This window comes from Centroberyx affinis, unplaced genomic scaffold (genome assembly GCF_046629955.1).
Source record: "Centroberyx affinis isolate AG114_WGS23_722 - 3 ecotype Tasmania unplaced genomic scaffold, CSIRO-AGI_Caff_v1 ptg001915l_1, whole genome shotgun sequence".
NCBI lineage: Eukaryota > Metazoa > Chordata > Actinopteri > Beryciformes > Berycidae > Centroberyx > Centroberyx affinis.
The window spans coordinates 19,611-46,425 of record NW_027280278.1 but is presented as its reverse complement, the minus strand read 5'-3'; the positions used below and the strand labels follow the sequence as shown (position 1 = coordinate 46,425).

Sequence of the window (26,815 nt, the reverse complement as noted above, 5' to 3'; positions counted from 1 at the left end):
TGTTTTTTGGTATTATTATCATCATGATTATTATTATTATTATTATTATTAAGTCCCTTGTTGTTAGAGGTATATTTTATTGACATACACAACTAACACGTCTGCTTCTTATAATTTGAATATTGGCACTATTTGTCCATTTCAGACCATTTTTACACAAATGAAAAGAATCAGATGTTAATATCGAACTTCATGTGATATGATACCAAAAGTGGAGGAGCACTGAGGGTCAATTACAATACTTGTTCTGGGTATTATGGAAGGATTGAAATCATTACTTGTTCAGGTTACATTTTCTGAAGAAAACATGAGTGTACATCCCCATTTTAAAAATTCTTTAAGGATTATTGGATAGCTATTATCAATATAGCGACTTGTAAAGTGAATTCTACAACTTATAATGAAATAGCATGTGATAAAGTATTGCAAGTGCATGGAGCAAGACAGCATATATTAAGACAAAGGCTGTACAAAAAGGTTATTAAAAAGATGTAAGTACAAGTGTTGAGGACTATTATAGCATATAGTAACTTGTAAAATGTATCACCTGTTCATATGCAACTTGTAAATTAAAGAGATGAACTTGATTTGAATTGTGTGTTATATGTATATTAGAAGTCCATGGATTAGGTGTATTTCCATGTGCTATGTGCTTCAATGTGCAGCAAGACACAAAAACCACAATACAAGAGAAACTTTAAAAAGCTATAACAATGAGCTTTTGCAGCATTACATAGTCAGGGAATTTTAAAAGGTCAAATCTCCCCATAAGATTTACTAACTTATATCACTCAAATCTAGTGAGGTCCACAAGTATGAGAGCTTAGATCAAAGAGTGGCAGCAGTATTTTAATTCAGAGGACCAAACAAAAAAGGAGGTTTGTGTTTGTCGTAAGCAGTTTACTGATAGAGAAGACAACCTTGTGAAGACATCCGAGGCTCAGTGAAGTGGTAAGGAAGCTAAAAAGCCTTCATTATGACATGGCTTGGTAAAAATAAAAACTACCAACGTGTTTTCAGCTCACAGGGAGCCTACGAGGGTTAAGGTATAAGGGAATAGCAAGCACAACGAGAGGGAAGGAACTACTGGCAGACATGTAAACAACAAGCTTCTTCAGTCTGCATGAATCATTCATTTTTGTTTTCACTTGTATACCCCCATTAACCATGTGAAGCAATATATGGGGCTGAATCCAGGTTAAACAAACAGCAACTGATTTTTGGAGCTACAGTTAATATATGATTACTGATAATATGTGTGAGAGCTAGTAATTAGAATGGATTTTCTCGTTTGAGAGCTGACTGAATTAAAAATACAATGGAAGCCGGTGTGCTCCATTGGCCACTGATATTGAATATACCAAAATTAGCTTGATTAGCACATCAATTTGAGTGTTCGGCCAACTGGAATGGTTTCTGAATTATAAATAAAATGGAAGTCTCTGAGTTTGATTCTTCAACATGTATTTTATAGCTCATGTGGTGAAAATAGTAGCAAAAAGAGCTTAATCAGCCTTTTGTCAGCTCATCAATCTGAGTGTGTAGAAATTGCAATGGGGGTTTTGAGTGCAGCCTATAAACTGAGTTATGAATTCAACAAAAGCCTATTGGCATGGTAAAATTGTTCTATAACTCAGCCTTGACATATGCTCACAGTATTATTTGAAGCAACCACACCTACTCCAGCCGGTAGAGGCACTCAATTTAGCAAAAATCACTAGCTGTGATGTGGTTGAAACATTATTGTAAAACTCTGTAGCCTACCAACTGAACTGCAAGGTCACCCGAAGCTAAACTTGTGGTAATTTCTAATGGAATGTAGGCTACTGTCACTTCAGGTGATGACAGTATATAAATTGGGATTTTGTTTAATTGTATCTAAGCATATATGTTTGTTTGTTTTGTTTTTTAACAAACTGAATTCCAGTACCAACAACATGATGTTTTATTGTAGTCTAATGTTAGCCTAGCTGGCTTGATCATTATATTTGGTAATTATAGGTCACTAGCCTGGTCAAACCTAAACCCCATGTAGAAGGAAAAAGAAAAACCAGTGGGCATAAGTTTGTTTGGAAACTCAAGCATATAGGTACAAAGGCAACATTCTGTGGTTTTCCTCAATTTTGGACAACACCTGGCATTAGCTACTGGGTTGGTTGACTTGCACACCAGCTTCAGAAAACATGTTACGCTAGAAGTAGTACGTGTGGGTTAGTTTAACCTTTAACGCACAGTAAACGCGTATCACGACCTGGGGTCTGTCGAAAATGAAGATAAGGCGCGCAATAACGGTCTTAATGTTTTTTTCATCGCTTCATTCTCGTATGTGCTCCAGGTTGAGTCCGATGACTTCGGGTTTTCGTGTTGACCAATCACAAACCAATGCGCGTTGCGTGCGAGGTGAAATGGCGACCTACAATTGGCTGTGGTCGTTTTTTCCAAAGGGGCGTATTTTTCAAGCCATCTTGACTGAATATTTAGCCCCATCCAAGGTACATTAACTTGATATCTACAGATATTTTATTATCCTTAAATTGAGAATCTGCAACGTTGGAAAGGTTGAATCCATAGCCATGAAACCAGGTCGAGTTTGCGTGTTTGTCCGAAGTCACAGCGGAGGACTGAAGTACTGAAGATGACGCTATCGCTCCTGAAATTACCGGCTAGCTAAGCTAACGGCTAGCATGTCCGCCTTGGTTGTAGTCTGTCACTAGCTGACATTTAGCTAGGAGGTTCAATTGTTTTCTCTGGCACTCGCACTGCAGAGGACGGTTTCTCAAGGTAAACGACTTAGGTATTTTCAGTAATTCTGTCGCACTTGGTAGGACATTTGCCGTTTTTTGTGAGAGCTCCGTGTGTCCTGCCCGACCGAGTAAACGTTATCACACCAGAAAGAGAAAATCTTTTTGCAGGGGTCTGGAGTACAAAGCAAAGACCAAAGCGTTGCACATTGCAGTGTTGTAATCTAATGTCTGCAAGCGATTAATTTATGCAGTTTGGTACTGTGCATACAATGCATTTGCAATGTTGTTGCTGTTGGCATGTATAATTGGGCTGCTAATCAACTTGCAATACAAATGTTGTCTCTGTTGTTGTACGGGTAAAATGGCTGACAGATGTTAGATACTCGGGTTGGTATTTAGCGCTCTTCAACCTAACTACGCACAGCAACAAGGAAAAAATAGAGGATGCTAGCATTTGATTGGCTTGAGAGTAACGTGGCAGTGTTACAGACTCCTGATTGGACCAATGGAGATACGGCTGTGGTGCATGCAAGCAGTACAAGTTACTGTAGTTGTGTTTGTGCAGCTACAGTACTTGAGATAACACACACTGTCATTTTTATCAGTAACAACAGCACTACAGCTGTCCTCTTTTGACAATGTGGTGATTGAGTCCAGCAATAATGAGAAATACAGTGCACCTTTCCAATAACAATAAGATGAGATGCAACTTTATTGATCCCCTTGAGGAAATTAGGTTGTTGCAGCAGCAAAAGTAACAGGATTCAGCAGGATAGAAGGGAAACAAATATAAGCACATTAATGGAATATAAAATAAAGACAGTAAAAAAAAATTGTAAACAATTTCTTAATTATAAATGGTTGGTTCACCAAGCAACATGTTATCATGAAATGTGAATCATAACATTTCAGTCACTGGCTTTTGGTTCTTTCCTCTCACCTCCAGTAACATTGTTATCAGGAACATTTACTTACAACCAGAGCAGTCGTATCAGGGTAATGAACAGCCTCGGTGTGCTAAGAGGGATGGTTGCACATATAAACACGCACACACACATAAACACCTGGCGCATAAACACCAACACACATACACACACATTGGGAGCTGCCTGGGAACACCACAGTCTTATACTTTTGCCCCTTTCAGAATTTGCCATCCAGTCTGGGGATTTGAACCGCTGGACACCAGATCACGTGATCGCCTCTGTAACAACTACACTAGCACCAGCCAGTTATTGGACAGATATTGCTATACTTAGTATTTTCATGGCATTTCATGAGTTTTCTGTCCATATAACACATTGTTATACACATTACTCATTGGCTGTGGCTGCCATTTAGTTATTAATGCCTTACCTTAGGCAGTACCTTTGGTTTAATAACAGCCTGCCATCAAAATGGTTGTGTAGCAATGTAATCAAATATAATACAGCAGCTAGAACTATGTGGCTAACTGCATATTTGAACTAGAAAATAGTATGGAGGCAATAATGGAAATAATTTCTTCAAAGTTTTTACTTCCTTCTCTTCTCATCTGTTAGGGAGCTGGTGTAAACCCTCATGCGGAAGGTGAGGAGGCGGGAATGTGAGACAGTTGCTAGTGGACGCGACATGGGTAGGGGCCGAGGCAGGGGGAGGGGAAGGGGCAGGGGTTCATCTGGCCAGTTGCGGCCCCCCTCACCCTACAGACTGCAGTTGTCTCCATCCAGGGAGACTTTGACCTATGCTCAGGCACAGAAAATAGTGGAGGTGGACCTAGATGGAAGGCTCCATAGGATTAACATCACAGATCCTCTGCCAGTTATAACTGAGGATGAGATGATGGCCCAGGACATTGCTGAATGCAACAGCAACAAGGAGAACAGCGAGCAAACACAGAGCAAGGCCAAATCGTGGAGGAAGCCCTCAAATGCTAAAGGTAGGAGGAACGGCAAAAATGCATCTCACCAGAGCCAACGATCTGGCTCCCAGCGGCACACAAGTCCTACTAATTCCTCCCAGCACCCCTCCCAACAAAGCCCTCTGCCTGAGCCCACTTTCCGCGTGCTGACTTCTGTCTGCCCTTCAGACGCACCTCCTCTCCCAGCAGCCTACTACCGTTTCATAGAAAAGTCAGGGGAGGAGCAGGACTGTGAGGCAGAGTATGACATGGACGAAGAGGACCTGGCCTGGCTAGAGATGGTCAATCAGAAGAGGGTGTCTGACGGCCATGCCTCTGTATCTCCAGACACTTTTGAGCTGTTGATCGACCGCCTGGAGAGGGAATCCATCCTGGAGTCCCGTAGCCAGGCTCTGTCCCAGAGTGCGATAGACGAGGATGCTTTCTGCTGCGTCTGCCTGGACGACGAGTGTCTGAACAGTAACGTCATCCTGTTCTGTGACATCTGCAATCTGGCTGTCCACCAGGAGTGTTACGGTGTGCCCTACGTCCCCGAGGGCCAGTGGCTGTGCCGCTGCTGCTTGCAGTCCCCCTCCCGTCCTGTAGACTGTGTGCTCTGTCCAAACCGGGGAGGTGCCTTCAAACAGACAAGTGATGGACGCTGGGCCCATGTTGTCTGTGCCATATGGATCCCTGAGGTGTGCTTCGCCAACACTGTGTTCTTGGAGCCCGTTGAGGGAGTCAAGAACATCCCTCCTGCCCGCTGGAAGCTCACCTGCTACCTGTGCAAGCAGAAAGGCAGGGGAGCATCCATTCAGTGCCACAAAGCCAACTGCTACAGGGCCTTTCATGTCACCTGTGCCCAGAAGGCTGGCCTGTTTATGAAGATAGACCCGGTCCGGGAGACAGGAGTCAACGGTACCACCTTTTCTGTGAAGAAGACGGCTTTTTGTGAGCATCATTCTCCAGTTGGGTCAAGGCGGGATGGGTCCGGAGACGAGTCAGTAGAGGGGAGACTGGTGGGAGGCAGAGGCAACCGAGGTCAAAGGTCCTATACTCAAAGCCCCCCCTCACCACCAGCCAAGAAGGCTTCCAAGGGTCAGAAAAAGAAGACTAAGAAAGGGTCTGGTGGGTCGACGCGTCGCTCTACTGTGCCTGTGCTGCTGGTGCCTCAGATCCCCTCTCACAGGTCTGATAGTCACTTTCTTTCATAAATTACATTCCTCAGCATGCCTTATTCATTTTATGGCTCCTGTTGCCTCACCAGAGGTGGTTGGTGTTCTTCCCGGGGACCATAGGATGCGTTCTACTAATCCATGGATCAATTTTACTCCTTGCATTTATTGATGATTTAATTCAGCAATACCATTAGGCCACAAGTTGCTACTGTTCAATTATCTCTAGTACCAGAATTGCCATACAGTGATTAATATGACTCAATCTTATATCGTGTCTCCACAGGCTGAACAAGATCTGCACAGGAGTTGCAGTCCAGAGGAAGAATCAGTTCATGCAGAGGCTTCATAACTACTGGTTACTGAAACGACAGTCACGGAATGGGATGCCTCTAATACGCCGACTTCATTCACACCTGCAGGCCCACAAGGCTGCAGAACAGGTGAGGAGGGATATGTATGCATATATGGAAAGATGTAAATAAAATGAAAATTCATTATTGCCCCCCAAAAAATCACAATTGCAATTACAGCACAATTATCAGTATATCATTATATAGTCCCCCTGGTTTTTCACGATTTCGCAATCACATAATTGTTTGAGGAAAACTGGTTGAATCACTGAAAATGGACTGAGACAGAGAAAAACAGGAAGCACAGGGGAAAAAAACAGGAAAGTCAAGGAATCATGCAAAAAAATCAATCTTTTAGATGTCACTGAAAGACGGTTAAGCTTATTTTCTTTTTTTGCTCACAGTCTCACTTCAGCAGCCATAGAGCCATCAAATCAAAATTAGGGAACGTTTTACAGCATGCAGAGCCCAGTTTTTAGTAGCTGATATAAATCTTATGTCAGTCTTTTATGTCCAGGGTTCCCCTTTATTGGCTAAAGTACCCTTGGTGCATACAGTTTAAAAGTGGTTCTTGTTGCATTAAAACACGTTTGACTGCGGGTTAAGCAGCTGAGGCATGATATAATTTTCCATACTTGATCTATGTTAACTATGACCATAGCTTTGATTGATTAAACTATTACCCACTGATAATAATATATAATATAATGCCACAGATGGCTTTAGCAATTTTAACCATAGTATGTAGGTGAAAGAAACACTTAAATTTGCTTTTTCACATTTTATTCATACACATTTGTTAACATGTATTAAATTTTTATGACAGCTTATATTTTTTACATCCCTACATCCCTATGGTTACATGTAGTTATCTTATTGCAATGAACATGTTTTAAATGTTAATAGCATGAATTGAACATCAAAAGCAATAGCTTATGTAACTTAAGATGATTTGTTTAAAAACAATTGTCATTTTGTTCTGTCTGCATTTCATGAAAAATTTTATTTTAGTTTTGTAAATGCCACAGAACATTGCAGCATATCTCTCTTTCTAACTGGATTATGTTTGGTTTTCCCTCTGCAAAGCTAGAGGGACTAATTACATACATTTCCAAATAAGAGCGATTATTTAGCTGCAACACTTATCTGGAACTGATCCTGCAATGGGCCCAGCTGCGAACCTGGGCCTCAGAGCCAAAATGTCCCCCCACTATCCATATCTTCAAAAAATCTACAGGAAACACTGATTTCAATGCATTTTAAAGCTGAATCTGAACTCTGAGCTCACTGTGCATGTTCCTTTGTGTTCAGAAGGAACCTGATGAGAAGATATGTGCTGCAAGAGAGGAGCTTCGTTACTGGCAAAAGCTGAGGCAAGACTTGGAAAGAGCCAGGCTCTTGGTGGAACTCATCCGCAAGAGAGAGAGGCTAAAGAGAGAACAGGTGCATTACAGATTAAGACTGATTATGTTAAATGATAGAAATGGCACAAGCAATAATGGCTATTTTTGTTCATAGTCAGCATTGTCACTCAAATGCAACCCTGCTTCTCTTGACTATTTGTCATTCATTATAACCTCACTGAGTGACCTTGTATTTCCCTCACTCTGCTCTCCCCTATTTATTTCTGTCATGGCTCTGCCTCCCCAGATGAAAATTCAGCAGGCTGCTTTGGAACTGAAGTTGACCCCTGCTCTAGTGCTTCTCCGCTCCACATTGGACCAACTGCAAGAGAAGGACACAGCCAAGATCTTCTCTCAGCCTGTCAATCTAGCAGAGGTTGGTGCAGTTCAAGAAAAGGTCAGCCAAATACACAGAGACTAGACTTTTCATTCAGCATAATTTTTGCATGACTCGACTAATAGATTCTTATCTCAATGATTCACTGAGGTCCCGGATTACCTGGAGTTTATTTCCCAACCCATGGACCTCTCCACCATGCGTACCAAACTGGAGGCACATGCCTACTGCTCCATCGCAGACCTAGAGAGTGACTTTGAGCTCATGGTCTCCAACTGCCTGAAATACAACTCCAAGGACACGATGTTCCACAGGGCGGCGCTGCACCTGCGGGAGGTGGGTGGAGCCGTTCTCCGCCATGCTCACAGACAGGCTCAGAGCATCGGCCTGGACCCCAACACTGGCATGCACCTCGCAGAGGCTCCGAACAAACATGGCTTCTACCACTGCAGCTGGGATGACGGTGAGTTAGGAGGGTTTGTCCTCAAGAGGGTGTGAGCTAGTTTTCTCTTCATCAGCATAACCTCATCTCTCATGTCTCTCATCTCTTCTCATTCCCTCCTTTTTCTCCACCTCCAATTTTCTTCTCCTCTTATACCGTCTACAGTTGACTCTATCCTGGATCCAGAGAACAGACTGCACCAAACCACAGATGAGCAGCTAAAGGCCTTACTGGATAAACTGGACATGGTTTCGTCTATGCGTTCCAGTGGAGGGCGAACCAAACGCATAAGGTTGCTGCGCAGAGAGATCAACACGCTCAGACAGAAGATGAACCAGCAGCATAGCACTCAGTCTGTGAATGGTAATGACAAGGAGGAAGAGGGAAAAGAAGAGGAGGACGACGAGGAAGAGGAGGAGGAAATGGAGAAGGAAAGGAAAAAGGGGAAGAAAAACATTGTGGATAATGGACCTTTTACATCGTCTAACACTGGGACAGGTATCAGGATTTTTACATTGTGTGTGAATGAAAGATGAGATGTAATAACTTTGCTTTAAAGTAATTTGGCTTTATTCTATTACTACTACAATTTAGCTAATAATGGCACCAATTATACCTGATTTATGATCCTTAATTAAATTTCTCCTTGATCCAGATGACTCTCCACCTGTACTAGAACTTACATGTCCAGTGTCATCGCCACTGCCAGGAGATGCTCCGCTTGAACCCCCCGTCCTGGGCATAGTAACTGGAGGGCGAAGGTCACCCGGGCGCTCCTACAAGCGTCAGAGATCAGCCCGCAGCGGAAGCAAAAGCCAGGGTGAAGACGAGGCTGAAGTCGGCGAAACCCCATCTTCACAACCAGAGGCTGTTCACGAAGTTACCCCGCTGGGCACACCCCCGACTCCGCCATTAGTCGGAGTTGGCCGCCGTACATCCGTTCTGTTCAAGAAAGCTAAAAACGGGGCGAGAATGGCGAAAAATAAGACTCCACCGCAACAGAATGGAAATACGTCTGAGGGTAAAAGCAACGGCTTGGACAGCAGCCCCGCCAGTCCAAATTCACCCGGTGTGACCACCATCTCCACCTTGCCCCCTACCCCGACCCCCACCCCTACACCTCCTTCTCCCTCCTCCCACCACCTGAGGTCCAGAGGCCACAGCTCAGACAGTGAAGCAGACAAACTCCTCCCATCACCCAGGGAAGCAGGTAAGAGACACATTTAAGACTTGTTTTGTATACATACATTGGTGGAATTGTTATCATTCCCTTAAGATTAGTTCAAATTGTTTAAGAGAGTCTGTTTCTGGTCACTATTCTATTGAGCTATTTGTGTTTCCACTAGGCCTAACAAATGGAAAGCATTTCTCTGCAGATGACCATGATGACCAAAAATTAAAGTGAGTATTCAATAGCAGGTGTATGATCTTTGAAATTGAATTGTAGTTAAACCCCCATCATAAATTGTAAATGAATCTTAAAATCAACCCCCCACCTCTGTGTTTACAGTTGTAGTGTCTCTCCACCCAAACGCAGTCGGGGTAAACCGGCTCTGGTGAAAGACCCCAACAGTGAGAATGGAGACATCTCTGGCTCTGGTGTGTATTATCATAACAAGACAATCAAAATGCATTGAAATGCCTCTGGAGTTTTTTTCCTCAAGTTTACATTCATTGTTTGATGAGTAATTTACGATTCTACTAACGATCAGAAAAGTTCACCTCAACTGTCATGACTATCAAACTGTCAAATAAATGCCAGAGTTCAGGACCTTTCACAAATACAAATTAACTGGATGTCTTCAAATTGTTTTTCCTGTGTGCAGGAAGGACTACGCTTCTGTCTTTAGACAGTGAGATGGAGCTCACACCTCTGGACCTAGTTTGGGCCAAATGCCGAGGATATCCGTCCTACCCAGCAATGGTGAGAATGAATTTGATCTTGTAGTTTATGGTGTGCATAATTTTTGTTTGGCTTGCATCCCATCTAAAGCAATCTTTTTTTTTTAAGCCACTGTAAACTACATAATGCATTCCCACAGATTGTTGACCCAGACATGCCGCAGGAGGGGCTTCTTCACAACGGCATCCCCATTCCAGTGCCCCCTGTGGAGGTGCTCAAACTGGGCGAGTGGAGGGAAACGGAAGCAGGCGAGAAGCTCTTCTTAGTGCTCTTCTTTGACACCAAAAGAACTTGGTAAGATTCAGACAGGCAGGATGAACCTGAGGCTGAATTTTAAAACCATCAGGTTTCATCTCGTTCACCCCCTGGCTCCTGTCACTTTCAAATTTGTCCTTCTTGCCTTTCAGGCAGTGGCTCCCTCGGGACAAACTGCTGCCGTTGGGGATGGATGACACTGTAGACAAACTGCGCTTAATGGAGGGCAAGAAACCCAGTGTTCGCAAGTCTGTGCACACTGCATACGACCGGGCCATGGTGCACTTAAACCATGTGAGAGGAAACCTAAACTTCACCCCCTCCAATTTTATATGAATTTAGTTTCCAAATTTGATCATCCTTAACAGGTTGCCTGGTTAGATGGATAGAAGCTTAATCAAGGTGAAGCTCCTGAATAGAGGGTTAGGTTAGTAAAAGAAAGTAAAGCTAGGGTTTCCATTTCAACAGTTCTGCCTTGATTGGAATTTTACTATTTGGTGCATAAAATGATTGCTCCAATTATGAATTTTTTTTTAATGGGGAAAAAAGTAACTGTGCTTGAAGAGATTCTTTTAGATGAATTTGTGATTATTCATTCATGTGATTTTTTTTTTTATTGTTTTACACAACCACTGTTGCTGTGTGTTAATATAAAGTTTGTTTTAGGCCAAAGTGAATCAAGACTTAAAAGTGGGAAAAGTGTAAATATTTTATCCTCAAAGGGACTGTCTTGATTCAAAGCATATTCAGATTGTATTTGCCATTGAAATGTCACTGCTTTCTTATGGAGTGGTAAAGTCCCACTTGCTGTTCACGTCATGTCCGGACCCTACTTTAAGAAAGTTTGGTTTTGGTAGCTATTGACAAAAATAACTATTTTTCTAAGTTCACCTTCAAATGTTCCTTAAAATATATCAAGTGGTGCTATTAAACAGAAATTACATAAAACGTTATTTTTCCAAATAAATTTGAAAGGCACATTCACATCCTCATCATTCACATCCTCCCTCCATCAACTCACTTAGTATCTAGCCTGTTAGGTGACTTCTATGATTGATGCTTTCCATTTGGAAAAAAGCGAACACTTTTATTCTAGGAGGAGGCCATCAAACCTGCTAGAGCCAGGACTGACATTAAATTTAATTCCAAGTTTGAGTGTAAGACTGGCGCCATGCTTTGCTGCTAGAATATGCCTTGTACGCTTCACGTTTAATTAAATGTTTTTCTCATGCAATCAACATTTCTGACCATGGTTCACTTGAATAGAGACAGCTAAGGAGGTGTCAAAGAACAATTTAAAGTGAATGGAAACATTTAAAAAAAAAAAAAAAAATAGCCCATAGACTGCCACTGCAAACATTCTTAAAATTTCAGTCCAGCTATGACTTGGTGTGAGTGAGACTTCAGAACTCTTTACTTATTTTTCCATATTGTGAAACTGTTTTTTGTATTATGATATTAGAATGTTGGAGTACTTGGTGCAGCTACTTGGTTGAACGGTAAGATACAAAGTCACTACAAGAAGGTGATGCTGATTATTTCTGGTCATGAGTTTTCTGCAATCACTCACTGAATAACTCCAGCTGTAATGACTTGAAAAGCACAATCGGCCTGTTTTGGAAAAACTTGTAGAATTGATGACTCCTGGAGCCATATGTGTGGCAAAAACCTTATGTGTGTATATATACAAACTGAGTTTAGTAAATGTGCATGTGTATAGTTTTGTAAATATGTAAATGTATGTTTATATTCGCTTACATGAAGTAATTTAAGGAATGCAAAAATCTAATTTAGATTTTAATTTATATTGTGTGACAGTTGAAAGAGTGTTATTTAAAAAGTAAATATTGAAAAGATTTATGTATGATGCTCAGTAGCTCTTTGTAATAGTGACGGTACTTACCGAAATGTCAGACCATATTCTCTAGCAGTCAGTTGGCACAAAACCCTAGTTCCGTAGGCATGAGTGAGTGCACTAGCCTACTAGACCTGTTTTGTTTTCTTTCTTGGGTGGCACGGGAGATTTTTGATCTTGTAATTTGAGTTGTACTGCAAGATCTATAATCTGCCTGAGACAATATTTTCTCACACAAGAATAAATACTGTTTGAAAGGACTACTTGTGTGGTATAGTCTATTGAAACACTTTTTGAACTTTTGCAGCCACACAATTTATCGATTCATAGCATCTGAGTTCCTCCTGGGTCAAGGAAGAATCTTTTTTCGATCCCTGGATGAAGAAAGTGACCTCAGAGAGACAGTCCTGTAACTGGAGGGTCTCGGGTTCAGTTCCATCAGCCCCACTGGCTTACTGATTTAAGGCACTCTCAATAAGAGCGTCAGCTAAATGCCTACATTTAAAGTGATAAGTAGTCAGTTGGCAATAATTAATGAATACAGCTTAATCATGACATTTCATAATGCTAACTGTAAAACTTGTACAACATCTCTGGACTTAAATTATGACAACTGTGTAGCTTTGTGTAACCTGGGATTTATTTCATAATACTATGGACACATTTTTTCTTAAGACTTGAATTGATATGAAATTCCTCATGACACAAGGATGAGGCTATTACTTACATACCATCTTTACAAAACTATTACCCAGAAAGATAAGAGGCCTCAAGGCCCTCACTACTTTAGGTGTCAAATTATAATCTTACTGTAGGAAAAGTTTTTTTATGAGACCAATGGCATCTTGCTAACCATCTTTGCTAACCACATGATCTCGTGAGGGTCAAATGATTTGGCTCTTACCATTGAAGACAATAATAAAGACAGTGAGGATCACTATTTACGATGTTTTCTGCACAAATGTAACATGGATAAAGGCTGATCAGTTTAAATGGAGTAGAAACAATACAGTGTATTCAAGTTCTTCCTGTTCCAGTTGTCATGAAGCCCAAAAACAACACTACATGCTTGCATTTCTTGTATATCCCGTTTTGAAGCTTTGGGATGTTTTTGTGTCACAAAAAAAAAAAAAAAATCAAATCTAAGAGGTCTTATCTGAGAAAGGTAGTTAAAGTTTTTCTCCTTATCTTGTCTTGCACAAGAAAGTGTCAGTTACAACAAAAATCTTGATTGCAATAGTTATACCATATGTAACTTGTGAATGTGAACTGTCTTTGATGTGGTACATTCACTGTCTGTGAGGGAAATTCCTCACTCTTGTTGCAGTAATAAAACAATATAAAAACATTTAAATATCATTGCAGTGATATTTGACAATTCTACCACAGTTCAATTTAAAATGTACTATTTTATAATGCTGTTTTTCCCTGACTGTATCTGACTGAAAGCAGTGATGCAATGACATGCTTTCTTGTTAAGGTAAAGAAATAATACTAGTTTCAAAAGAGACCATTCCTTCTTAAATAGTGTAAAACTTAGTGCTTGAGTCCAGTAGTCAAAGTCTGTTAAGTCCAACAAGCGTCAACAGAGGGTTCCAAATATTTTCTAGCCAGTGTGCAAACTATTGTTGATAGAGTAGGGTAGAGCCACAGTAAGTAGCACCGAGCGGGTCCTATAGCAGAGATAAGAAGCCATTATCTGTGGAGTCCGACTGGTCAGATTTTCCTCCACGAGAGCTCTTGCTGGGGTTCGGGGTGGTTGAATACTTTGGGGGGTATCTGATGAAGAGACGGTCCTCCTCCTTTTTAATCCACCTTAGAAGCTTAGTAATAGCAGTAATGGCGCAGGCCTTGGTCACTAGGGGACTGAAGCAGGTGTACAGCTCAAATTTGCTTGTGACCTATAGCAGACAGGAGAAGAGACATTTTAGGTTAGGACATAAAGTTTGCTCCTCATTTACATCAATGCAACTGCAACAATTCTTAGCTGTCCGAGTGGTTTCAAATCCTTTAAATCTATTCAGACATGCCTGTGCAAAGGATAATCTGACTACTGGCACGGACAGTGGCCAGGAGCTGAACACAGCAGCACCTGTGAATGTTTCCCCGGAGGCAGCTACATACCCAGGCTAGCAGAGTTTCCCTCTCAGCGACATGGTAAATGAGCTTGAGGGGCCGGGAGGTGCTGTGGATGCGGCTGTGCATGTAACGGTAAAGGTCCAGCAGTCTCATTTTCTCTTCTTCGCTGCTGTATGGAGCCTCCATCTCTGGGCTAGATGCAGCAACAAATCACAGCAAAGGGGTTACATACAGAATACCTACATAAAGTTTTCATAAAAACAGCAACATAGTGACAGACAAAGACATACTGAAATGTTTGGACATAAAAGCTGGTAGGGCTGAGGAGATAGAATCGAACAAGAAGGTGCTCCCAGCATAATTTAATTTTAATCAAGGCCTGGCTTGGCTGCTAGCTCATGTAATAGGACACCTAATGCTTTCAATTCAGCCCAATGCAAGATAAGTGAACTAAATTGGCAGGCTTACAGTGGATGACACAATCTGGTTAGATTCACATCAAATGTCACACATTTCGTATTTCTCCGTGCCCCTGTAACCGGTAGGGTTATTTCAGGAGCCCTAATTTTCTCAAGTAACCAATATAAGACAGAGAACATTTTTCAATCTGACTTCATCACATAACACTGACAAGAAACTGGAGGAGGAGAAAATTGTAATATTAATTCCACACACAATGGGATTTTGAATGGCATTTCAGATAGCCTACACTAGGTATTCATACTGTGCAGAAGCCCTGGCCTTTATATAAAGTCTTTATATTTTCTTCAAACTGAGAAAATGCTAAACAATAGCACCAAATTCCCATCCATCCATATTTTTAGAAATTGAAAGAGAATGTAAAAAATCTGTGCCCACATGTATTGCAATTCATATCACAATATTTTAAAAGCACAATCTCATATTTTGTCAAAATCATGTAGCCCTACCATAGGCTCATATAGCCCTACTGTAGTGAGTTGCAAGGACAACGACAAATTCACAAACCCAACACACGCACCTGGTGAACTGGGTGAGCTGGCGGTAGTTGTCTGGCACATCAAAGGGCTTGTACATGAAGTGTCTGAGGTCTGAGACGCCCACCTGGCTCACACTGTACGACTGCGCTTTAGCAATGAGGCTCAGGGAGTTTTGAGCCACCATGGCCTCCTCTATCCTCCTCTTGCACTCGGCCACAGCGTAGAAGGCCTCCTTGTCTGTTGAGAGCAGCAGCAAACACACAGTGCATTCTGGAGGGTCCAGGTAAGAAATGTAAGCGTAAAAGTAACAGTCAGGGTTAAAGAGCGGTAGGCAGATGGGAGTCCAGATCTCCCCAGCCTGAAAGGCGGAGGAGGCTCCAATGAGGTTGAGCAGGAGGTGGACGTCAGCGGGCTCCAGCCGGGCGTCCTCAATGACGGTCTTTTCTTGGACGATGGTGAGCAGCTGATTCTTGGCGATGAGGATGGAGAAAACCAGGTTGGGGGTGATGGCCTTCTGCAGGATCTGGCTAAGGGAGTCCCTGAGAGAAGAGGCCAAGGGTAAGCAGTGCACCGCTGCCAGCAGGAAGCTGGGGTCCGAGTCCACCAGGTTGAGAAGGCCGTCCAGGATCTTCTCCGAGCCCGCCAGTAATCTCCTCAGGTCGTAGTTTTTCTTGTGTTCAAAGATCCGGGCGATGCTGGCCTGGGTGAGCATGCTGATGATCTGATAGTAGACATAGAGGAGCTCGTCGCGCAGCTGCTGCTCAGACTGACGACTGCTAGACACACACACCAGCACCAGGGGGCCCTTCTGCAAGAACACCACTATGTGCTCCTCTGATGGAGGGAAGAAGAGAAGACACAAGCAAAAGATATACATCACCTAAGGTCTACTGTTATAAAGTTGGAGAAAGTTTGTAAAACAATCGTCACACAGAAAATTGGTCAGACTTATGTCAAGTGCCCACAGCTCTCACCTGAATAGACTGAGCGGATGATGTTATCTCCACTCTGGACAAAAGACACCAGTGCCATCATGACCCCCATGGTAGAGGAAAGGGCCTCTTCACTGCCATAGCGGGAGTAGATGGGCTTGCCTGCTTCACTTAGCACAAAAACATGCTTCCTGTGCTGCCGCCAGCTCTCAGCCGTCACATCCTCTTCACGGTGAGACAGAAATGCAGGAGCTTCCGGGGTGCCGGTCTCCAACAAGGGAGACGACCTCCCCTTCACACCTACACCCTGCTCTTCCAGTTTGCCCCTGGCCAGCATTGTAACGACAAACTCCCCAGAGTCATCCTGGCCGTTGTTAATGGCGGCCTCCTCAGGTACTCCATCAGCTGGCTGGGTGTACACGTTGTTCTGACATTCAAAGTTGCCTGACTCCTCAGTCTCTAGCTCTGTAACCTGGTTTGCTTGGGGCTCTGGATCCAGACTCTGCTCCCCCGCTGCATCATCTGACAGCACCGACTCTGCAGGCTCCTCTTTGTTAACACTGGCATTGTCGTCTCTCTCCACGGGGTCAGCATGGTCAGGAAACATGTGATTCCCCAACAGGGAAAGAGAAGTCGCCAAGGTGTCAGCTATAATAAAAAGGTGAAAATGAAGACAGGTGGGCTGAACAAAGCTTGCAGCTTTAACAAAAGGTTATCAGTCAGTAATATAATGAATGTATTTACCAGTTGGAACGGAGATCTCAGAGGGTGGGTCACAAATCCTCACTCCCTCTGCCTCTCCTTTTTGTTGATTGTCTCTCTCCATGTTATCATCCCAGTTACTGGAGATCAGAAAACAACATAAAACCTCGACAATCACAAACCAAACAAATCCTAATCAAATCCTTTATGGCTAATGTATTTCAATGTCAGTCATATTGTCACATGCATGAGCCAGTGTTATAATTATTGTAGCTGGCCTCCTGAATCCTCAGAAAGCATGCATCACAGTCTCTATGAATAGGAGTACTGATGCTGGATCAGTGGTCATGTCACATGACTTTGGAGGCAAACTGGACTCAGAGCAGAATTCAAACTCCAAGATACTTAACAGACTCTGGAATCAGGACTAATTTCAGCTCCCAAGAGTCAGATAGCCTGGCTAATATTTTGGTCAGTAGAAGTCGGGTATATAAGGGCTGTTTAACGCTACAACACATAAACCAGACAGGCACACGAAAGTAGTTGTCCGCCAGAGCTAGACAGCTAACGTTAGCGTCTGTTTAGTAACTAGATTACTTACAAGGCTTATTTCAGCTTGCCTGCTGATTGGCATGTCAGGTAGTAGTTTGCTATTCTGATAAAGCTTAATTGTAAATTCCGATGCTGTTCAGTAGTTGTTGGCTGTAGCTAAAAGCTAACATTCTCAGCTAACAGCGACATAGATCAATTTCATGGCCTTGGCTTAATAGTGAGCATGCAAGCAATCGTTGACAATTAAAATTGACAGGTAAAACGAAGAGTCAAACTTACGATTATTTGTACCGTCGAACCGTTGGAGGAATACTTAATTTACTACATAAACTTTCATCAGCAGCCAGGTTGCAAACAAGCTGTCAAGATGAGAAGCAGAAAACAAATTTTCCTCTTACCACAGCAGACATCCGGAATCCCTGATGACAAGCTCAGCTGACCAATCAGGCAGCTCGGTAGCCACAGCTAATCCCGCCCCCCGGGTTGCGTTCCAGGCAGCACTGTGAAATATGACTCTGACACAAATACAGAACATTTAAACTGTTTGTTGTTTTGGGTCAGGTGCTTAAATTGGTTTATTAAACACTGACACTAAACAGCTTGCTATCTCTTTCTATAATAAAGTAATAAAAATATGGATGGCCACTTGCCTTTTGGCTGGGGCGTTTTGCAGTACTGGTGGTGCAATATTTATTCTGATGTGCTAAACTTAATAGGAGAATGTACAAATGGCAGACCGATGCACTGGGTACAGTACAGTAATAATGAAACCTGTAAACTGCATAAAAAAATGCAGTACTATACTATTCTTTGAATGCTCTTTGCTATAGACTGGCGAAGTGACGCATGTAGCGTGGCTGCGCGCTGCGTACATTCAGGCTGATTCCCCAAAACCATACAACCCCCCTACCGTAGATAGCGCGCGACGTATCCTACCTAACTAGCTAAAGGGATGTTGTAAATAAGATATGTTACGGACAGAAACTTCAGTTCGCCCTGTGGATTTTACGCTAGCTAGATAACTGGATACAATGGAAGAGCCGTGGGATTTTGAGTTTTTGTCCCGGATTGCTGACAGCTGTCTGTCGTTTCTCTCCGAATTTGTGGACGATTGGCTTGCCAATGATATGAGAGTCTCCATATTCAAAATCTTACTTAGCTGGTTGATTTTTAGTCTAATCGCAATTCACTTTGCGTGGAAAGTCTACGGAAACACAGTGAATGATATGTATTACAGACAAGGTGAGTGTCGCTGAGCGTTAGCTGTGGTTTGCTAAGCTAGCGCTAGCCATGTTAGCTGCATTTCATAACACTGGCCTTTCGGTGTGTGTTCACCGCTAACTGTGTGTGTTGATGTTCAGGGACGGGACAGAATGGAGGCACACCTGACACAGCACCTCACCTGAGTGGATGGTAGGTGTCCCAGCATCCAAACAGGTAGCCGACCCTCCTCACACTGTCTGGTACTCTCAGCTTCAATTTAGTTAGGTTACCATCAACACAAATAACTAAATTCGTGATCTTTGCTTCATGCATTTGCTGCCATTTGACTGACTGAACTTCTGTCTGTCTAAGATGGCTTACAGTTGCAAAACAGAATGGATACTATGAAATTGTGTCCTCTAAATTGAAGCTACAAAGTTTGTTACCAAAGAGTGTTTAGAATAAGAGTATGAGGATTAGGCTAAGTCAGACTTTAATTGCATTATCATCACTGTTTTTTTTATTGCTTTGTGTGTAATGATATTTTGTCATCCTTTTAGGGAGAGCACAGCAGGAGATACTCTGAAGACCCACCGAGAGTAACAGTCAGGACAATGCTGTGGACCCTGTGAAAACTGCATATTTGTTCTTCATCCAAACGATGAACCAGGAGATTCAGCTCTGCCAGAGACACTGAAGTGTGCCTTCAAGTTGTTTGATAATAATGCATCGTCATCATTGCAATAAGGATGTACCTACTGGAAAATATAGCTGTGATCACTTTTGATGCAGACCACCTGTAGGACTGTGTTACTCCAGTATCCACTCATTTAACTGTCTGAAATATATTTATTTTGGCCCGTCAAGATTGGTCATCAAGTATAACCCTACTCTACATAAATGCCCATCTTCATCTGTTGGCCAGTGCTCTATCATTAGTCAATGGTTATGGTAGAGGGTTTTATGTGTGAATATGTGATTGACGACTCTTCAGTAACATACATCAGCTTTTGGGAGCAAACATAAGGCTATTTCCATTCAGAAGCCCCGAGCAAGGAATAACTATTGGACTTGATTCAAATGGCGTATGCAAGGAGTAAGGATAATATATAGTTCATTTCACATTTCCACTTTGTTGGCCACACTAAGATGCTAAGACAGGGCACATTGAGAGTTTAACAGGCAGAGAATACTCAGAACAGCTTATTTTTATGGTCCCACTAAGTTGCACCAGAAACAAGATTAAGTTAATAATTTAAGAGGTTGAGTGCTGTGCATGGTATGCTTTTGATCAAGGAGATGCTTTGGAGTGGACAGGGTTATTTTTATCGCCGCTGTTTCATGAACAATGCACATGATCTGCTGAAAGACAGAAATTATGAATAGTGGTTCATGTCTGACAGATTTATGATTCATGAAAATTTCAGGAACTTTTCTGTATTTCTCTCAGTATGCAAGGAGCATTTTGTGCACTTAGTGGAAGAAATGGACGGTCAGTTATTATGACTGACGGTGAAGACCAGTGCAAGTCTGTAGTAGTAGACAAGGTACTACAGTGTACATTTACAGAAATGTTTATTGATGTGGATTGTCCCTGTCAAATAAACTAATAAAATAAAATAATCAGCATACATTTGGTACCTGAAAGTACCTGAAGCAGTCGAGCAGCACAGCCAGAAGACAATACAACTGTGCAAGTTAAAGCCTTGTGCCAATAGCCTGACTGATAATAAATTTGTTTGTGCTTATAAATATTGATGTCTTTGATGTCTCTCAATGCCAGAGCTGGGTATCATTGGAAAATCTGTTCTGTTTAAAAAAAAAAAAAAAAAAACGTTTTCAATACCACTTAGTTTTTAATGAAAGCACATTGTCATTATGCAATAAAATAGCTTTGCAGTTAAAAGTACCACTAACTTTAAAAATATACAGTATGCATAATCAGAGCAGGTCCAATTGATTTTCTAAATACAATCTGGTGTAAAACTTCAGTACCATGGATGGTATTTATCATTTAATATAAGCAATACTAATCCTGTTATTAGTGTAGACTTACAAAGAGCTGTGCAGATGAGAGCCAAAACAGACAAGGTATGACTCCTGAATATACTTTCTTCATCTGAATTAATCTTTACCACTACTACAAGTATGTGCTCTGGAATTAGTTTATTTTATGTTAATGGGAATTGATGGAATAAGCAGCATATGCACATCCATCACGTTGGTGCCTGTTAGGCCGGGTACAAGTAGGCGCTGCCCACCAGAAAGACGTGAAAAGAAAGTGAATGAGTCATTGTTAGTGAGGCAGCCGTCAATGTCCAGCCCCTGTGCTTGTGCTTCTCCCCACAACCCCCCGTCAGTGACCGCCCCCGCTGCCTCAGTGGGCCCGTCCTGACCGTCAGTCCCACCGCTCAGGAACACAGGCCCAGTGGGTGGGAGCCCCATGTCTCTCAGCTCCAGCGCCACTCGCAGAGCCAGCTCCTGGTTTCGCCCGCCACGACCCTTGCCTGTCAGCTCTACGGTGGGCTCACCCCCAGCTAACAGACAAGTGGCACCCCAACCCTCCGTACGCTCTTCGTCCAAGACCTGCATGGTACGGCACAGGTCCCAGCTCTCGACGCCCACCTCGGGCCCCAGCTTCAGCAGCTCAGTGGCCAGTTCAGGAGGGGGCTCCTCTCGAGAACAGGCGAAGCGAGCCAGGAGGCCATACAGGCGGGAGACGGACTTTACATCGCCACACACTCCCGGTGACAGCACAACGGGGCGGAAACCTAACTCCCGCGCACGGCGACCTGCACACTTGAGGGCGATGCTATTGGAGCCGATCACAACATTGAGAACATGTCCTGCCCCGTCGGATTGGTCCTTATTCTTCTCCCACCGCGGACTCGCTTTGCTGAGGACATTCTTCACTGAGGCTGGGAGAGAGGCAGACAGCTTGTACCGCTCAAGGACTGACAAAACCTCCTCAGGCCACACCTCACTCCACACTGTGGGACCGCTGGCTATCAAGTCCAGTGGATCTCCAATCACATCGGACAGAATCAGTGCGACCACCTGTGAAGAAGTGATGAGACGGGTGGTATTTATTGCATTTAACTTACTGGCATTGTGATGTTGGGATGAGTTATTCTCCTGAAAGTACCTGGGCAGGATGAGCACAATGTGCAAGCCCTCCACCCTTCAATAAAGAAAGGGCGCGGCGTACAGTGTTGAGTTCCTGAATAGTGGCACCAGCACCTGCCAGTTTGCGCGTGACATCCTGTTTCTCTTGCAGGGAGATTGGTGGGACGGGTGCAGGTAAAAGTGCAGAGCCCCCACCTACACACAATTTCACCACCTTCTGTTAGAGATTTAAGTCTACATTTTAAGATAGATAAATTTTGTGCAAAGAATACGCTTCGTGATTAATTACATTTTTATTTTTTACCTGAAATCAGTACAAGTAGCAGGTCTTTCTGAGTCAGTTCACTGGCCAGCTGCTTGATGCTCTCAGCTGCCTTCTGGGCATCAGTGTCAGGCAAGTTGTGTTTAGCTCCTTCCATCACCTTGATTTGACTGTTATCTTTTAACAGCATCTGGCTGAGACAGGAATGAGACAGTTTAATATGCTTGATCTGATTGATTGACTGTTTAATACAATAATGGCAGACATTTACATCACAAGACTTACATTACAAGACTTTTGCTTACTCTTTCCCATGCTGCCGTAATGTCTCCTGAATCCCATTTGGCACGCTTATCACTCCTTTCACTAAGTGATCACCCATAATCCTCTCTGCCTCAGCAGCCATGCCCAGAACAGCTTTTCCAAAGCCCACCAAGTGCAGGTTGTGCCTGAGCATGAAGGTGTGGCCATCGATAAGGACCGAGTCGCCCTTACGCTCTACACTCCGCCGGACCACAGTGTCTGGCTGCACAGCCTCCACTGCTGCTGCAAACACCTCACGCGCCCGTAAGTCCAATGACATCCTGCGAAATACAGTTTTCCTCCCCCCCGCGAGGGCCAGGAAGGGCTGAGGCCGGAACAGGGAGAGAACACGTGCCATGGGCAGTTCAGTGGGTCCTAGCAGGGAGCTCCTGAGGGGTGAAAGAGCAAGGTGCAGATAATAAAGCAAAGCTCTATGTAAATCAATAAGTTAGCACAAAAGGATGTCATTTAAAAAGACCAATTCATAAGTAGAGAATGTAAGAAAATGTGCAGAGAAAAAGGACAGATGGTATAGGGCTGTGTGATATGGGCAAAAATATTATCAGAATAAATGTTTTCATCTTGATTGATAACAATAGTTATCACAATATGCATCATTATTTATGCTGTTTAAAGGCTACTTTTTGTTCCTGAGTGAAAGAAGAAACCAGAAGGTTAACTGTGTAAATAATTCTTTATTGTCAAAACATGACAAACCTTGGTCTTCTTTACAAGGCACACTTCAGTATCTACTATGCTAATTGGCAGCATGGATCTAATATCTAATATGCTGTGGCATCTGTCTTTGAGGCTGTTCTGTTTGTGTCGTAGGACACTGTGCTGGAAAATGCTGATAGCTATGGTTTACTGCTGAGAGTAGTGTTATTTGGTACTACAGTTACTGCTGAAAAGTAATGTCGCACTGTCAGTAGTAGTGTGTGGTGCTGTGGTGGGTGTGTACCTCTCACTGTGCAAACTAATACCCACACGACTGGTTGTTCATATGTCATTTAGCTTACTGTCAAATGTGAAAATTGTACTGTGAAATTAGGCTATACTGACATTTTTGTATGTATATCGAGCAAAATTCTATTTAATTACCATTACCACCCTAAAATGGAAACATGTCTCCCTGTAAAAGATAACTTTCTGAAGCCTTGTGAGGTTGCCTACCTGTGCCAAAAGGTTAGGAAGCCTGTGGATTTCCTCTGTCAGAAAGATATGGGATATGTGCGCTCAGACTCGGCAGTAAGGCGGTGTGGTAAAAATCTGACCAGAGGCTGACTAGATGTTGTGTACCCTCTGTGTAATGATTTACTTGACTTGACCATAGGGCATATCAAACCACCGGCCAGCTGGCTGTGTGTTTGTGTCTTTAGATGGTTTTTGAGTCAACAAAAAGCAGGACAGAGAGCTAGTCCTGGCTTGAGGCTCCGGAGAAACTTCTTTTCTCAGGCCATCAGAACTGTGAACTCTGACCGTGCCCACACACTGCCCACTGATTGACTGTACTGTACTGTGTATATTTAATATTTAAGTGTCATACTCCACATGCATATATTGCTATTGCTATTTGCACACCATTGCTATTTCCTTTTTATTACCTTATTGCTTATATATTTTTTATTATTCAAATTTTATATTTTCTATATCTTTATCTTTCTTTTAAAAAAATGCTTTTTCTATTCATAGTATTCCCACCAATATGGCGCTTTACAATACACAAAGCTCATTGGCTGTTTGTCATTTGATCACCTGTGAATTTATTACAATCACCTGTTATTTTCCTACCAAAATGATCGTGTGGTGATGTAACAGAATACTATTGTGTCTATTTGTGTATTTCGTTTTATTTAGATTAGATTAGATTTATTACATTTTGACTTCAATTTTTAGCACAGCCTTGAGGGTTTTATGCCACACTGCATTTCACTGCACATTTGGATGAGCATGTGACAAAGTCTTTGAATCAGACTTGGTAGGTCACTGCAGAAGCAGCAGTGGTGAAATCCATAAGCACAGAGTCTGGCAGACTTTGGAGCCATAGTGGCAGGGTCGACAGGGTCCACAATCTAATCTATGCAGGGCTTATGTCGCATTCATGTGCGCGTGGGATGTAGGTGTACTTTTCTACCTGTTGTGAAGTCTTGCGCGCGTGATTCATTTTCCAACTTTATTTTGTTGATATTTTGGTTTTACACTTTATTGTTGCGTAGTCCGTAACAATTTCTTATTACTGTTATTATTGTTTCTTATTACTGCCTGATGCCTGTTTTTGACTGTGAAAATTGTTAATAAAAAATAAAAAGTCTTGCGCGCGTTCACGTGCTTTTGGTCATAAATTAAAACAAACATGGAGGCGATACAGCATGTCGCTTTTGTTTCTTCTTTTGACAGCTGCCTGGCACCCGGCTAGTAGAGGAGACAGGTTAATTACATTCAACGTCAAATTTTGGTATTGAAATCACATTCAACCTAATTTGAATAGTGTCTTACCGTCGGCAGGAGCGATGTTGTTGTCAGCCATGTTGGCTAACAAGACGGGGCACGGCAGCAACGTCACGACTCGGCTAAAAACACCGATTTCCCCTCTTCAGTCCAAGAAGGTCCCACTGGAGAGACGTTCAAGTGGTAGCCTACTTCCTGGTGGCGAAAGTCGTATGAACGATAATGCTGACAGCACATGAATGCACAGGCTTCCTATCTGGTTCATGGGAGCATGAGCATAGTGTCTCCTACATGTGTAGTTTAGATTATAACTTCTTTCCTGAGTGAAAATTGGGAGAAAGAATTACCATATTTATTAAGAAACATTGCCTCCATTGTCTTCGACTGGAGTTGTTGAAACTAAACATAACAAATCATTATCATTATAGGCCTACACTTCATTTAAAGGATGTTAAGTATTTTATGACCTCTATCGGCGATCAGTAGGTATTGCAACAACATCGGCAGAGCTTGCCTCCTCTCTCCTCCTCTGGCTCAGCTCAAACCCTTCTTGTAGCCTAACTGACAGAAACAATAAAGTCACATTTTCACAGTAGAGACGAGTAAAGCATAGAGCAGATATCCAGTTAGCATTCATATATATATTTTTTTTTAACGTTTATTATTGTGATTAGTTGGGCATAGCCTACTTGTGGATAATATGCAAAGACATCAAATATTTCTGAGACAATAATCAAACTTTCTTACATTATAGGCTATCTATATATATTTACAATGGTATTCCAACAGGGGATGACATGGAATTGAGACATTAAATTTAAATGAAGAGCTTAGGCTATGTGACTCTGCTACATTAGAGACCCTATAGGAAGAGCAGCACCCATTGCATTAGATGACATTACATTAAGAGTGTGGGACTCACTATATTTTTTTATTAAACTATTTTTTGAGGAATATTGTATTTGAGGAATTTGTGCTGTAGCCTATATTTCTTTTATTCCATTTGAAATACTTATATGGTGAGAAAATATGTTTACAGATCAAATTCCTTGCTGATAAAACTTATGAGAGACTCAAAGTTTTGCTGGGATCTTCTCAATGTTGTAGTTACTAAACAGGAAGCTTAAGCACTGACACGTGAAGTGACATAATAGGGAATAAAATTCCAGATAGAGATAAGATATTTTTTCAGAAAATGCCTTATTGAATGTATTGTTTAAAGAGCTAAAATCTAATAATATAATGCCGCTGTTTTCATGTGTATTCATTATCACAGAGTTCTTTGTGTAATGGGTGAAATTCTTCCAAATGAATTTGAGAAGGATGATTTATTGCGTTGCTAGTCTTATGATCCAGATGAACAGAAGAGGCTTGTCAACCTGGAGATAGCCTCTGCCTCTGTAGGTTTTACAGATAAATCTGTTTGCGACCACTCTGTGAGTTTTCTTAATGACAGGACTGATATTAAGAGACATCTATCTTTGGTTAGTTGCCAGTTTTGCATGTTGGAAAGATATATTAGATATTTAGGAAATGACTGAACTAAGATGCTGATAGAATGAACAGAAGCAAATAAGTTGGTTACATAAACCTTATTTCATTAATAGTACTGAGGTCGAAATAAAATTAGCCTATGACTTTTTTCAGTCAAATTTATCTGAGAAAGAGATGGGCCTATAATCCTGCACTGTTTACACTTGCATAATACTTTATAGGCAGGTCATAGGACCTACAGTTTTTGTCCTATGCACCTGTCAAAGACTTGTAGGTGTGCTTTTGTTTTACCAATCAAATTTATCTGCAAATGGCAAATTGATGAAATAACAGAATAAAGGCTACAAGCAACACTTAAGGGAGGCAAAGGCAGTTGTAAACTATTAGTGACAAATGCTCTCAAATATGG

The 26,815-nt window shown here is 42.2% G+C and overlaps 4 protein-coding genes across 5 annotated transcripts; 2 read left to right on the top strand and 2 right to left on the bottom strand.

Moving 5' to 3' along the window:
• The first annotated feature begins 4,304 nt into the window (after positions 1–4,304).
• Positions 4,305–12,595, top strand: brpf3a (bromodomain and PHD finger containing, 3a). The gene is made up of 12 exons (XM_071530326.1): positions 4,305–5,812; positions 6,085–6,241; positions 7,463–7,594; positions 7,802–7,930; positions 8,042–8,354; positions 8,499–8,831; positions 8,989–9,543; positions 9,680–9,734; positions 9,844–9,932; positions 10,160–10,257; positions 10,376–10,530; positions 10,644–12,595. The coding sequence occupies exons 1-12, from the start codon at positions 4,305–4,307 to the stop codon at positions 10,825–10,827; spliced, it is 3,708 nt and encodes a 1,235-aa protein (XP_071386427.1). The 3' UTR covers positions 10,828–12,595.
• An 859-nt stretch (positions 12,596–13,454) lies between these two features.
• Positions 13,455–18,076, bottom strand: mon1bb (MON1 secretory trafficking family member Bb). Of its 2 annotated transcripts, none has more exons than XM_071530328.1 (6): positions 17,969–18,076; positions 17,061–17,158; positions 16,359–16,964; positions 15,426–16,218; positions 14,471–14,618; positions 13,455–14,247 (listed from the first exon to the last, which is right to left on the bottom strand). In XM_071530328.1, exons 2-6 carry the CDS (start codon positions 17,140–17,142, stop codon positions 14,020–14,022), a joined length of 1,857 nt encoding a protein of 618 aa, XP_071386429.1. In that variant the 5' UTR covers positions 17,143–17,158; positions 17,969–18,076; the 3' UTR covers positions 13,455–14,019. The 2 variants fall into 2 exon arrangements, with proteins under 2 accessions (XP_071386429.1, XP_071386428.1); XM_071530327.1 differs by lacking the exon at positions 17,969–18,076 and adding an exon at positions 17,850–17,962.
• A 409-nt stretch (positions 18,077–18,485) lies between these two features.
• Positions 18,486–20,511, top strand: tcta (T cell leukemia translocation altered). The gene is made up of 3 exons (XM_071530341.1): positions 18,486–18,812; positions 18,932–18,983; positions 19,334–20,511. The coding sequence occupies exons 1-3, from the start codon at positions 18,602–18,604 to the stop codon at positions 19,374–19,376; spliced, it is 306 nt and encodes a 101-aa protein (XP_071386442.1). The 5' UTR covers positions 18,486–18,601; the 3' UTR covers positions 19,377–20,511.
• Positions 20,512–20,643: 132 nt separating this feature from the next.
• On the bottom strand, positions 20,644–25,165 carry glyctk (glycerate kinase). The gene is made up of 5 exons (XM_071530340.1): positions 24,961–25,165; positions 22,467–22,853; positions 22,204–22,355; positions 21,919–22,094; positions 20,644–21,830 (listed from the first exon to the last, which is right to left on the bottom strand). Exons 2-5 carry the CDS (start codon positions 22,820–22,822, stop codon positions 20,940–20,942), a joined length of 1,575 nt encoding a protein of 524 aa, XP_071386441.1. The 5' UTR covers positions 22,823–22,853; positions 24,961–25,165; the 3' UTR covers positions 20,644–20,939.
• Between the last annotated feature and the right edge of the window lie 1,650 nt (positions 25,166–26,815).

Excerpts from the sequence above, each read along its gene's own strand:
- brpf3a (XM_071530326.1), top strand. The coding sequence starts at position 4,305 with ATGCGGAAGGTGAGGAGGCGGGAATGTGAGACAGTTGCTAGTGGACGC. Across the intron at positions 9,933-10,159 it reads TGGAGACATCTCTGGCTCTG|GAAGGACTACGCTTCTGTCT; the intron begins GTGTGTATTATC and ends TCCTGTGTGCAG. Across the intron at positions 10,258-10,375 it reads ATCCGTCCTACCCAGCAATG|ATTGTTGACCCAGACATGCC; the intron begins GTGAGAATGAAT and ends GCATTCCCACAG.
- glyctk (XM_071530340.1), bottom strand. The coding sequence starts at position 22,822 with ATGGCACGTGTTCTCTCCCTGTTCCGGCCTCAGCCCTTCCTGGCCCTC. Across the intron at positions 22,356-22,466 it reads TTACGGCAGCATGGGAAAGA|CCAGATGCTGTTAAAAGATA; the intron begins GTAAGCAAAAGT and ends TTCCTGTCTCAG. Across the intron at positions 22,095-22,203 it reads GCTACTTGTACTGATTTCAG|GTGGGGGCTCTGCACTTTTA; the intron begins GTAAAAAATAAA and ends AATTGTGTGTAG.
- tcta (XM_071530341.1), top strand. The coding sequence starts at position 18,602 with ATGGAAGAGCCGTGGGATTTTGAGTTTTTGTCCCGGATTGCTGACAGC. Across the intron at positions 18,813-18,931 it reads TGATATGTATTACAGACAAG|GGACGGGACAGAATGGAGGC; the intron begins GTGAGTGTCGCT and ends GTTGATGTTCAG. Across the intron at positions 18,984-19,333 it reads GCACCTCACCTGAGTGGATG|GGAGAGCACAGCAGGAGATA; the intron begins GTAGGTGTCCCA and ends TCATCCTTTTAG.
- mon1bb (XM_071530328.1), bottom strand. The coding sequence starts at position 17,142 with ATGGAGAGAGACAATCAACAAAAAGGAGAGGCAGAGGGAGTGAGGATT. Across the intron at positions 16,219-16,358 it reads CATCCGCTCAGTCTATTCAG|AGGAGCACATAGTGGTGTTC; the intron begins GTGAGAGCTGTG and ends TCCCTCCATCAG. Across the intron at positions 14,619-15,425 it reads CAGCTCACCCAGTTCACCAG|CCCAGAGATGGAGGCTCCAT; the intron begins GTGCGTGTGTTG and ends TGCTGCATCTAG.